This window comes from Terrapene carolina, unplaced genomic scaffold (assembly GCF_002925995.2).
Source record: "Terrapene carolina triunguis isolate 2854851 unplaced genomic scaffold, T_m_triunguis-2.0 Scaffold111, whole genome shotgun sequence".
Lineage (NCBI taxonomy): Eukaryota > Metazoa > Chordata > Testudines > Emydidae > Terrapene > Terrapene triunguis.
Window position 1 is genome coordinate 10,417,030 of NW_020664462.1, and position 12,327 is coordinate 10,429,356.

The 12,327-nt window shown below is 43.9% G+C and overlaps 1 protein-coding gene across 1 annotated transcript in view; it reads right to left on the reverse strand.

Moving 5' to 3' along the window:
- LOC112117953 (chymotrypsin-like elastase family member 1) overlaps positions 1 to 12,060 on the reverse strand; it is a 16,935-nt gene extending 4,875 nt beyond the window's left edge. The window contains exons 1-6 of the mRNA XM_024216086.2: positions 12,027 to 12,060; positions 10,700 to 10,803; positions 6,130 to 6,239; positions 5,164 to 5,295; positions 4,573 to 4,709; positions 3,794 to 3,939 (exon numbers count right to left, since the gene is read on the reverse strand). Coding sequence (XP_024071854.2) covers positions 3,794 to 3,939; positions 4,573 to 4,709; positions 5,164 to 5,295; positions 6,130 to 6,239; positions 10,700 to 10,803; positions 12,027 to 12,060 — 663 coding nt within the window. The remainder of the gene's footprint in view (positions 1 to 3,793; positions 3,940 to 4,572; positions 4,710 to 5,163; positions 5,296 to 6,129; positions 6,240 to 10,699; positions 10,804 to 12,026) is intronic.
- Between the last annotated feature and the right edge of the window lie 267 nt (positions 12,061 to 12,327).

Sequence of the window (12,327 nt, forward strand, 5' to 3'; positions counted from 1 at the left end):
ACAGAAGTTACAATGGTACAGGATAACTAAAAACAATTTCATTCACATTGGTTCTACACCCTTGTGCAGATGGAAGGGACTTCGGAGTTGTGTTCATAGTGGAGGTTAACACTGTTAGACCTAGCATTGTGTCTGAGCTCAAACCTTCAGTAATTGCATAATGGTTTGTAAATATGTGTTCAGAGGCCCTGGTGGCTGGTCTGCATATGTCTATTATTGGTACATTATTTAAGAAGGCTATTGAGGTAGATACTGATGTTGTTGAATGGGCCCTGATCCCTGATGGGGATTCTGTTTTGAGTTGTTCATAACACATCTGGATACAGTTGGAGATCCATTTCGATAGTCTCTGTGTGGATATTACAGACCCCTTGGAATGCTCCGTCATTGAAATAAAAAGCCTTGGGGATTTTCGGAAAGGTGTTGTTCTGTCCAGGTAGAATGCTAACGCACGTCGGACGTCTAACATATGTAGGGCAGTCTCTTGTGTATTCACATGAGGTTTGGGGTAAAATGTAGGCAGGTGAATCAATTGATTCAGGTGGAAAGAGGATGATATTTTTGGTATAAATTTTGGATATAGTCTCAATGTGACTTTGCCCTGGAAGAATATGGTGTACGGGGGAAGAGCCATGAGAGCACCTATTTCGTTTACTCATCATGCGGATGTAATTGAGATCAGGAATGCCACCTACATTGAAGTAGGGAGCAGGTGGCTAGTGGCTCAAATGGGGCTCTGGTAAGGCTTTTGAGCACCAGGTTTAAGTCCCATGGTGGGGTGGGTTCGTGTATTTCTGGGTACATATTTTGTATGCCCATGGTTTTGTCATCGGGTGCGCAAATATCGATACACCATTGACCTTATGGTGAAAGGCAGTAATGGCTGCTAAGTGTACTCTAGACGAGCTTGTGGAAAGTCCTGAGTTCTTTAGTTCTAATATGTATTCCAAGATCAATGGTAGTGGTGCCTTGAACGCAGATACGTGCTTGTTCTGGCACCATAAGGAGAATCTTTTCCATTTTTGGAGGTAAGTGGTACATGTGGTTGGTTTTCTGCTGCTTACTGACACCTGTTTTACTTGTTCCGAGCAGGTTAACTTGTCATATTGGAGCCATGGAGGAGCCAGGCCTTCAGGTGAAGTGTGATGGGGCATCTGCCCCACACTGGCAAAAAAGGAGTTAAAAGCAGCCCTAGGGAGACTGTGCAGGAGGCAGCCAATCACAGAAGGGCTTATAGGAGCAGCCAATCAGGGCCAGGCTGGCCCATATAAGAAGGGCTGCAGAACAGAACAGTGGGAGTCACTCCCTGGAGCTTGAGAAGGGAGGAGGACTGGCTGCCTTGCTGGCGGAGGGCAGCAAGCACCCTGGACCGAGCAGTGTTGTAGGCAGAGACTCAGAGGCTAAAGGCAGCTCCTGTCAGGCTGCAGGGATCTGCAGACTGAGGCCCTGATGCAAGGGCAAAGAGGGTGCTGGAACCACTGAAGGAAGTGGACTGCGGTTTGTCACTGAAGGAAGTGGACTGCGGTTTGTCACTGAAGGAAGTGGCTAGACAGTGGATTGCAGATCCCCCCAGACGGCAGGGAACATAGAGTGTGGCACAGCCGGAGGGCAGTGTCACTGAAGAGGATGTTGTGGTCCTAGGAGTGATGTGGGACCAGGAACAGAGGTGACAGCAGGCGAGACACCACCAGTAGAGATCTCGAAATTGTTTTAAATCATCAGCTGTGGTGGGAGGTGGGGGCATAATTGTGTCAACCGGTGAAGATGATGAGAAATGAAAATCAGTTGGATCCTCTGGGTCCAAGAATTCCTCCTGTTCTTCAGCCCCGTGTTCAGAGGTGCCAGACGATGCCTGAGATGTTAATATAGGTGGTTGGTGTGTGCCAGATATGGCAGACTGGTAGGTGCACCCTGTTGCTGTTGTTGGGGGTATGTAGTCCATGGATGCCAGAATGGCCATTTTGGTTGGAAGGGCACCGTGGGCATCCAAGGTTGCCTGTACCAGGGCTGGTTCCGAAGGTTTGCAGGAAAGCCCGTGCCTGGAAGGGCATGTGTGGTGGGAGTAGCCACAGGAGAGGAATGTTGTGGTGCGTGTCCAACATCCTCCTCTCCATCTTCCTCTTCACTAGACAATTGTGGTGCTGAGAAACATGGGGACCTGGGTTGGCTGATTACCGCGGGTGCTGACGTACCGTCGGTGCCGAGGAGAGAAGACTCCGGTCCTATGAATTGTTGTGAAGTGCCCGGTATCGGTACCGTTAGGGTGGTAGGAAACAGTTCCGTGTGCAGGAGAGTGCTCATCAGTGACAGTGTGTGGCTGGAGTGCATAATGCCAGCACTAGGTGGCAGCATTAGTGGCAGAAGTGCCGGTATACTCAGTACCAATTGCTTGATCACAGTTGACGGTACCGCGGCATGGGGTTTCACTTTCCCCTTGGTGCCTGTGGTGGAGCCTGACTGCTTAGAAGCTCTCGGTTTCTTGGTACTGATGGTGCCAGAGGGACCTGTTTTGTCAGCCATTGACATGGCCGGTGCGGTCGGTACCAGAAGAGTTTGACCGGTATCGGAGCACCTTTTCTGGGTTGACTCCGGAGTTGGGGACGTGGTACCCCATTTTTTTGCTGCCTTCTTGGCAGGTTGGTCAGGAGCCCTTTCCATGGAAGAGGGGCCCTTGTCTGAGGCTGCAGTCGGTGATTACTGGCCGGGAGGGGTGCATACCTCAGGCTCAGATGTCGGGCAAAGAGATTTCTCCATGAGGAGAAGTTTTAGCTGGAGATCTCTTGCCTTTCTGGTGCGGGCTTTCAAGTTGTGACAGTGCAAGCACTTCTGAGGTATATGTGCCTCACCGAGACAGCGGACGCACTGAGAGTGCCCGTCTGAAAGGGGTATTGACAGCTTGAAGATAGTGCAGCGTTTGAACCCTGGGGAGCCAGGCATGGCCCTTAGCAAGCGTACTCTCTCTGTAAGATGGAGAGAGGTACAGCTATCGTGCTGCTGCAATAGAGCAGAACGGAAACTTACAGTCCTATGAGGAGAATTAAAATAAATTTTTTTACAGGGACGGGGATAAGTAGGAAGGTTAAGTATTCTAATCTATTCTAACTAAAAACTATAAACTAAAACTAATGGAAGAAAGGGTATTCCTAAGCTGCAAGGCACTGCTGAGTGCTTTGACTCAAGCCAACGGCAGTAGAGAAGGAACTGAGGGGGGGGGGGTTGGTCGCACAGCGCCAGTTAACCAACTGAAGCAGCGCGAGACAGGAACCACGCATGTGCGACCCAATCAGGTACTGCTACCATAGATCTCCGGCTACAAGCGCAGGGGCGCATCGACACCTAAAGTGGAGCACCCATAGGGACAGCACTCGAAGAAGAACTGGGGGGTTCAGGTCGTGCACACGCTAGTCAAGGTGCCAACGGTGCTGTGAGACAACTACTGCGCATGCGCGGCCCTGACAGACACTGCTACTGAAAATCTCCGATCGACGGCACCAGGACGCACTGACATCTGAAGTGGAGCACCCACAGGGACAGCACTTGAAGAAGAACTTTGGAGCTTTCCTCTCCTTTACCCCCTTCCCATGGGTTCTCTTGTGGGAGGGGGCAAGTAGGAACAATAATAATTAAGAGGATGGTGCTCAAGAAGAAGTAGTTAGCTTGCTGGGAAGGCCTGAACTCCTGAGATGTTGCAAGCATTGGGGGAGCGTGTTGTAAGTAATTCACAATTCCTGTAGGAACAGGGTTGTATAGGAAAGAAAGAGTTAAGGGGGAAAAGAGAAAATATAGCACTTACACTGCACCCGGACCTCACACCATCTCCACCAGCACACACCATGCTCTCCTTTGCTTGAGACCCCCACCAGTTATTCTGAGAGCAGATGGCATGGTCAACCACAGGGAGCATCACTTCTTGAAGTCTAGCAGGAATGCTGCCACCGACTAAAGGAGAAAGGACAATATTCTGCTCAAAGAGACACTATAATTAAAAATAAAGGCCCACCTCTGCCCCCCTTATTCACATTGAGTAGTACCGTACTATGCATGACTAGTTACATCGGGATCAGCAGTACTACTCACTGAGTAAAGTACAACTCAATGAAACTGTAGTGGGATTGGGCCCAGGACGAGGGTAATATGTCCCCTGCTGACTCATGGGATCTTCTCCCTGTGTCTAGTCAGTCATATCTGCTGAGTTTAGTGATTAAAATAAGTTTTTACCACTTAAATCATGATAGCTGGTCATGGTCAACCCTAGGTTGCATCCCAGGATGAACCACTATCACTGACATGTTAAACACGACAGTGCTTGTCCACACTGAATGCTAAATGGTGCCAAACATCATGCTATTTAACAAATGTTTATTCTGGGAAAACGCATCATGTGATGACAAGAGCTTATCATGGCATTCACCCCCCTGCTGAGAGCCATTAGAAGACCCATGCACCACTTACATCCTACTTAAGCTGTCAAAGATGTTGCATAGCAACAGGTTTTATTTACAAAAAGAGTTGTGCTGGGTCTCTGCTCTGGGTCAGTCTTTCTGGAATGAGGAGCAACTTTTTTCCACTTACCACTAGCCAGTCCCCATCCAGTAATATAACATGGATAATTATTAGGCAAAATGTCTCCTTCAGATGGAAGCATTCCTATCTCAACAAAGCCATTACCATAGGCAGGTACAGAGAGATGCAGCAGGGCAATGTCATTTCTGAAATAGGACACAGATATTAGCCCTTCGGATGCCACAAGGCAAAATTCTTGAGTTAGTCATGACCAGATCCCGAACACTCTTGCTCACTTTTTACTTATCTATTTAGGCACTTATATAGCCTCCACTGCCATAGTATCTGAGACCTCACAGACATTAATAATGTACCCTTAAAATGCCCCTGTGAGGTAGGGAAGTGTTATTAACCCAATTTTACAGATGGGGAATTGAAGGCACAGAGGGATTAAATGATTTGCTCAAGTCATATGGGAGGTCTACAGACCAGAAACGGAACCCATATGTCCTGAGTCCCAGTCCAGTATTTTCTACAAGACCATCCTTAACCTCAGTGGGTGATGGATAGAATATGTACATAAACATTTGCAGGATTGGCCCCTAAGTAAGGACATCAGTATTCATTCCCATGCCAAAGTCATATTCAAAAACAAATTACCCATTCCCAATATCCCTGGGATTCCAGTCTTCATGAATAAATATTTTGTCCACACCAACAAAATATTCAGTGCCATCCAATTCAAAGAGATTGTGCTCGCCCAGAGCCACTTGGTAATTTGCTTGTATTGGCCTGAAAATGAATTGAAAAATAATTACCATAAAGCATCCCCTTTGCTCCACATTGGTGCCTTTGTATGATAGCTTCTGCAGCAGTAAGATCTTTCTCCTGTTATAGTCATTTCTACAGCACCTTTCATCTGAGGACCTTCAAAGTGCTTTAACAGATATACCTGTGAGCTAGGGAAGAACTATCCGCATTTTACTATTTGGGAAACTGCAGCTCTTGTATCTGACCTCCTTGTTCAACTGCTCATAACGTTTTCAAACCAGAATCTGGAATTGTTCCTGTTCCATCTATACTTAAAGTTTTATATATAAAATTATGGAATATATATATGGAATGTTAAGGATGGGTTAATTATGGATACTTTATTTATGGATACATTTGCTAAGGGCATCTGTAGCTAAAGATATATTTCTTCTTACTATTATAATGTATTGTTTATATGGTGTCAAAAATGTGAGGAGCTTTGTGGATCATATAAGCAGACATGGCATGCAGAGGGGTAGGCAGGGTTTCCTTCCTCACTCTGCCTTTGTGCAGGTTTATGCATATTTAAATTTATTTTCCATAGTTACGTGTATGCAAATTTGTATGCATTTATGTAAATTTGCAATCAGCTGTTTTTTGCTTCCAGGAAGTTGGCAGAAATGGGTAAATATGGATCAGTCTTATAATATTTACCATAGGTCACAAACTAACTGTGGTTAGTCACACTTGCTTGTCTCAGAGAATGAACATGTTGAAGGCTGTGAGTATTTGAATGGCCCGGTAGCAGTCCAGAATGAGAAGCAGAACTGGGATTTGTAGCAAGAGTTAAAAGTCTCATATTATTTTACTTACATTTGGATGCAGTGGGCAGCAGTCATGACCCAGTTGGGACTAATAAGGGTGCCACCACAGATATGAGAAAAATATTCAGGATAATATGCATCAGCTATTTGGAGGGACACCTGTATCAAATGGCAAAATATTTAACCTCAGCATTTCATTCCGGACTCTGCAGCAGTTTACAAGTGCTATTTTGACATACCCTGCAATCCACCCATGCCCTCACTGGAGCTTGCTTTCTGTGTCTGCTTAATTGTCTGCTGCCCTTAGTCCAGTGGTAGGAAGTAAGTCTTCTCCAAGGCCTTGTCTAAACTAGGAAGAGAAGGTACTTTTTTGAATTGAGTTAGATCAATCAAGATGGCTTAACTCAATTGTTTACTTACCATCAATGTAGACCAAGTTTAACACCTTTAGGAGCGAACTTGATTGAAAGAAACACTTTACCTAGTGGAAGCAAGGCCTGATTGAGGGTTCAGATTACCAGAGCAACACAACACTTAACTCTTTAGCATCTGAACACTTGACATTAGTATGCTACAGAAAGCCACTCCTTCAGGATTAGTGTGCAGGTGAAATGTCGGGATGTGGAATGTCTTTATCATTAATGTATGCAGAATCCATATGCTTGAGTATAATTAACAGGTGTGAATAAACTTTATGGGATTGGAAAAAACATTATTTAGGATGAAAGTTCAAAGAAAAATGACATATGGGAGGACAACAGCTTCCATGTGGGGATTGGAATGGGAATCCCTCACATGGGTTGGCAGAGAACCATCCATGACTTTAACCTCTTTGTGTGGGTACGTCTACACTACCCGCCGGATTGGCGGGTGGTGCTCGATCTATCGGGGATTGATTTGTCTAGTGTAGATGCGATAAATCGATCCCCAATCGCTCTGCTGTCGACTCCTGTACTCCACCTCGGCGAGAGACGGAAGCGGAGTCGACGGAGGAGCGGCGACAGTCGACCCCACGCCGTGAGGACACAAGGTAAGTCAACCTAAGATACATCGACTTCAGCTACGCTATTCTCGTAGCTGAAGTTGCATATCTTAGGTCGATTCCCTCCCCTCCCCCCCGCCAGTGTAGACCAGTGTCTCATTTTGTCCAGCAATAAAATAAGGATACCACCTAGATATAGACACCCTTAATCTAAAGATGTTGTGTCTAAATAGGCTTAGCTCTACTTAATTAGCTCCTAGGTAGCAGTGTCTCTCTGAGCTTGCTCTGAAACCTGGCTGCAAGTTAGCCCATGAAACCCCAGATTGTTGGCTAGCTCATGCCACTGGGCAGGGTAGAGTTTTCAGAACCACTACAGAGGCCTGCACACCCCATCACAATAACCTTTAAACCAAAGATGGTCAATTGGGCTATTCACAAAGATGGATTACCAACAATTGTGGTTTTCCAGGGGGGGTTTAAAATACAAAATTTAAACATCAACAGTAACCCTTTAAATAATTTCTGTCTGATTAGATTTTATATTAACTAATATCAAACTTGCAAGCTGTTTTTGTTATACTACAGGTCAAATAACTAAGGTCCAGAGTACAAAAATATGAAAAGATATTATGTAGAACATGTACAAAATAGCCCAATAAAGTGAATCATCAATAACTTGAGAGTGCAGTTTCCATTTAAAATTCATCAGTTTATTTAATATTAATATTAGAATTGTGTCTTGAGTGAAATCGTAAGCCATAACATCATTTAGTAAGTGCTTATATCTTGCTTGGTATTTTCCTCGTATTTTTAAGGGAAGCTATTTGCCCGAATTTACTCTAACAATGGGGATAATTTTTCTGTACATATATTTCTCAAATGTAGAATAATCCATGCTGTATAAATACCTAAGTCAGAACACTCTTTAACCATTTAACATTCCCAGATTGTATTTTTATTTAAAAGGAGAATGAAAATCATTGCTTGCTGAAACTTTTTGTTCCTAATTGTGTTATTTTTACTGTGGAAGTGTGTGATAAAATGGGAATTTTTGGCCTCTACAATGCATTACAAAATTTCCTGTTGTGGTTTTATGGTCTGACTAAATATTATCAATGACATTTGGGTATGAGATATCAGTGGTAGCAACCTAATCACTTAAAGTACTAGACACATTTGTACACAATGCCTATTATTTTTAGTCTGAATATACATTGCTTATCTTCTTCAAGACTGAGCCTCACGACACCAGAAGTTCTGTTTCAGCTGTATTTCTGTGATGATATTCTAAAATGGCTAGTTATGTTAGTTACTGAATTAAGATAATAGACATAAGGTAGTTTTAAACAGATTTCAGTATGCCCACACAGGGGTTTGTACTAGTTTAACTACATTGATTTAAAAACAGATTGTAGTAATGCAACTGATGCATGTAGACAAAGGTTGGGAGTCACAGCCTTCTACTGAACATAAATGTTTGTTAAAGAGGAATTAAGTTTGTTAAAATGAAGCTACATTCTGAAAAAGTGACTCTGTAAAAATGGCATCAAAAGATTCCAGGCTTATTGTTTCTCAGTGGTTTTCATATTAAATAACTTAGTTTACACAGAACAAGATTTTCTTCTAAATGCTGGACCTGTGAATTCAAGTGGGATCTTAAAGTCATGTTGGTTTCCATTGATTAATAGATTCCAAGGCTAGAAGGGATCATTGTGATTATCTAGTCTGACCTCCTGTGTAATGCAGGTCAGAGAACTTCCCGGAAACAGTTCCTAGAGCAGATCTTTTAGGAAAACATCCAATCTTGATTTAAAAATGGTCAGTGATGGAGAATCCACCACAACCCTTGTGAATTGTTCCAATGGTTAATTACCCTCCTTGTCAAAAATTTACACCTTATTTCCACCCTGAATTTGTCCAGCTTCAACAGATGATTGGTGCCTCCCCATACTGGTGCCTCCCCATGTAACCTCCCCATGTGACTCCTCCCTGCCCCGCCCCTAGCCCGCGTTCTCCCCCTCCCCTCCCCACCCACCGTTACCAGGCTCGACTTCCGGGGACAGGAGCCGACTCTGAGCATCCCGGAGGGGCGTGGGGGCTCCAGCTCGCTTGGCCACTGTCCCCAGAAGCTGAGCCTAGGCGGGGGTCAGCCTGCTGCTGCCGCAGCAAGGCGCTCTCCCAGTCAGCCGCTGCGCTGCACCAGGCAGTGTCCCAGGCACTGTGGCTGGAGGAGGCTCTGGCCCCGCCTCTTCCCTTCTAGCTCTGGCCCCACCCCTTCCTCTCCCCACGCGGGCTGGCCGCTGGAGAGGCACTTGACCGTGCTGGAGGAGGGGCACTTGACCCTTCGTGCCCCTCCCCCGAGTCGCCTCGAGTCCATTATTAAATATTTATTCCACGTGTAGATACTTATAGACTGTAATCAAGTCACCTCTTAACTGTCTCTTTGTTAAGATAAATATATAGAGCTCTTTGAGTCTATCACGGGAAAGACTGTTTTCTAATCCTTTAATCATTCTTGTAGCTCCTCTCTGAATCCTCGCCAAATTTAGCGACATCTTTCTTGAATTGCAGCTATGTCCGCACTAGGGAAAAAAGGTGCCTTTTAACATGTGTTAGAATCCTAGTATAGACAAGACAGTAATAGTTTAATATGTGTTAGTTGATTGAGGTAGATTAGTGGAGCCTAGGGTTTAGGCTCCACCAGCTAACACCGGCTACAACTTGCCCTTTCTATTCTTGGATTTTAACACGTTAACTAACATGAGTTAAAAATACACCTTTTCCCAAGTGGAGACAAAGCCTGAGAGTAATAAAAGATATTGGAACTTAGCGAACAATTCTGAGGGCACATAAATCCAGAATCTTTCTTAATCCACTTTACCATATCTTTATTAATTCTCTGGTGCTAACTGGAATAAAAAAACTTAGCAAAAAAGTATTTTTGACAGTGAAGCAAGCAAAAATTATTTTGGAGATATACAAGAAGCAGACATGTCAGTAGGGAGATGCCATTTTAATCTACTCACTCTTCTAATCAGAATCATATTTTTTTTAAAAAGAACAACAACAGGAAAAAATCCCCTTCTAGGAAAATGCACCCTAGTCAAAGCAAAGCTCCATTATTTTAGTTTTATATTATGGATTTTGGAGATACTGTTTTTCTAAATTCTTGGTACCAAACTACCACAAGCAAAGAAGCTCCCTGATGATGTGGTCAAGGGATAGTTTGTGAACCACAGCCAGGGCTGGTTCCAAGCACCAGCCCAGCAAGCAGGTGCTTGGGGCGGCCAACGGAGAGGGGCGGCACGTCCGGATCTTCGGCGGCAATTTGGCGGAGCGAAGGAGCGAAGGACCAGCCGCCGAATTGTCGCCGAAGACTGAAGCGGCGGCGGTAGAGCCGCGATCGCGGCATTTATTTATTTATTTTTGCTGCTTGGGGCGGCAAAAACCCTGGAGCCGGCCCTGACCACAGCTTCTGTTTCTTATTAATGTGCTGGACTGACAGATTTAAAGAAAGTTGACTAGCACTAGAGAAAATTCATCCATATCTGATATCCCATATTTCTGCTTTGCTGTCACGTTCGCAAACCTTTTTTTTTTTTTTAACTAAGCAAAAGATTTCAAATAAAAATTTTACCTGCCACTTCCAGCTGTTTCGCGCGGCCTCGTGTCCTCCAATTACTCGCTCTATTAGCATATCATTGTGAACCGGATGGCTCAGAGGGCTTCCAGAAATTGCCCCTAACCACAAAGAAATGAATGCAGTTCATCATGTGGATCCTTAACCAGGCTCAGTCAGTTTGGTTTAATGTCAGCTACAAACCTGTGCTGCACACTGCAATCAAGTAAGCAAGACTGAAAGCTCAGGTAACTTTTTCAGTTATGAAAGAAACTGGTTAAAACACAGTGGACTGTGATAGCAGGAGGTTCTGTTCTTTGTTTCTCTTTCAGGTTCATATTGATTTTAAAATGGTGACTTTAAAAAAGGAAGCTATATTACTGCATGGTACAGAGCTTTCCATACCAGCTCCTCAAAACACAGAAACACATGCAGGAATTAACACTAGTAAATGGTTTTATTTTTGTATCCTTTTAAAGGAAATGTCTGGGCTAGCTGGTGGTAGGTTCAAGGCCTATTCCATGAATTTGGGATTACCTTCATTAAAATGCTGGAGCCCTGTCTAGCGTCTCTCTTGAACTTTGCATGATGGAAAGTTTTAGGAAAACAATCCTAGTTTAAACAGCTTTAGAGCCCCAACCTCCTCATGCCATGTTAAACAATCTCTTTTTTACCAATGGCTGCTGGATGTCCCATTGCACTTTCTGGAATGAGCAGGGCATGTTTTTGGTGTCCTGAATAATCCTTCCTTCAAGAAAAACAGATCCTGAATATCTGCATGTAAGCTCTTGAGCTGTTCAGCTAGCTGCATAATCATTACAATGCTGGAGCTTCCCTCAGTATTTTAAAAAACCCTTCATGAAATAACTTGCACGGCGTAAAACCAAATTCTACGTTCTTCCACATGAACTCGCCTATTATCAATGAGATATGCTGGAGTATGAATGTGAACAAATATCATGAGATTTCTCACACAGTGAAAGTGTCTTAGTGTGATACATCCCACTTGAATTCAATGCCATCATATAAACATCCTGTACAAGAGACCTGGTTCGATTCCCAGTCTCTCTACCCCCCCACACCTCTGCAGCATAGTGCTGCAGTAGCAACATGCTCATCCCTTAGGATGCAAGACTCCCTTTGCTTAAAGACAAATTTTCTGGTAGGTAACCAGTCTGACAGATTCTGGGGGGATCCTTGTCTAGCCCAGCTCAGTTAAAATGTGGCACTGACAGGATAGTTGTAAATTATGAAGAAAAAACAAAATGCTCGAAGGCTCCAGCAGTTGTTCAGCAAATCCAACCACCCTCCCTCTCCCAGCTCAAATCCTCTAATTATAACTTACCCAGGAAACTAAGAAGGATCAAATAGTGAATCATTTTTTAAAATGCAATGACAACACTTTCCCAATGAAATACGTTTTATACTGAACCATTTGATAAGCTGCTCTGTTTGAACTAGTAATTAATATCATTTATCTGCACTGTCTCATGATAAGCCACTACGCTGACCAGAAATGGTCTATGTATAGAGGGGGGAAATGATAACCATTTAATGACACAGCACAAGGTTACATAAACACTTCCACACCTGCAAAATTCCCATGGACTTGAAAAAACAATGATATATTTAGTGGATACTCAAGT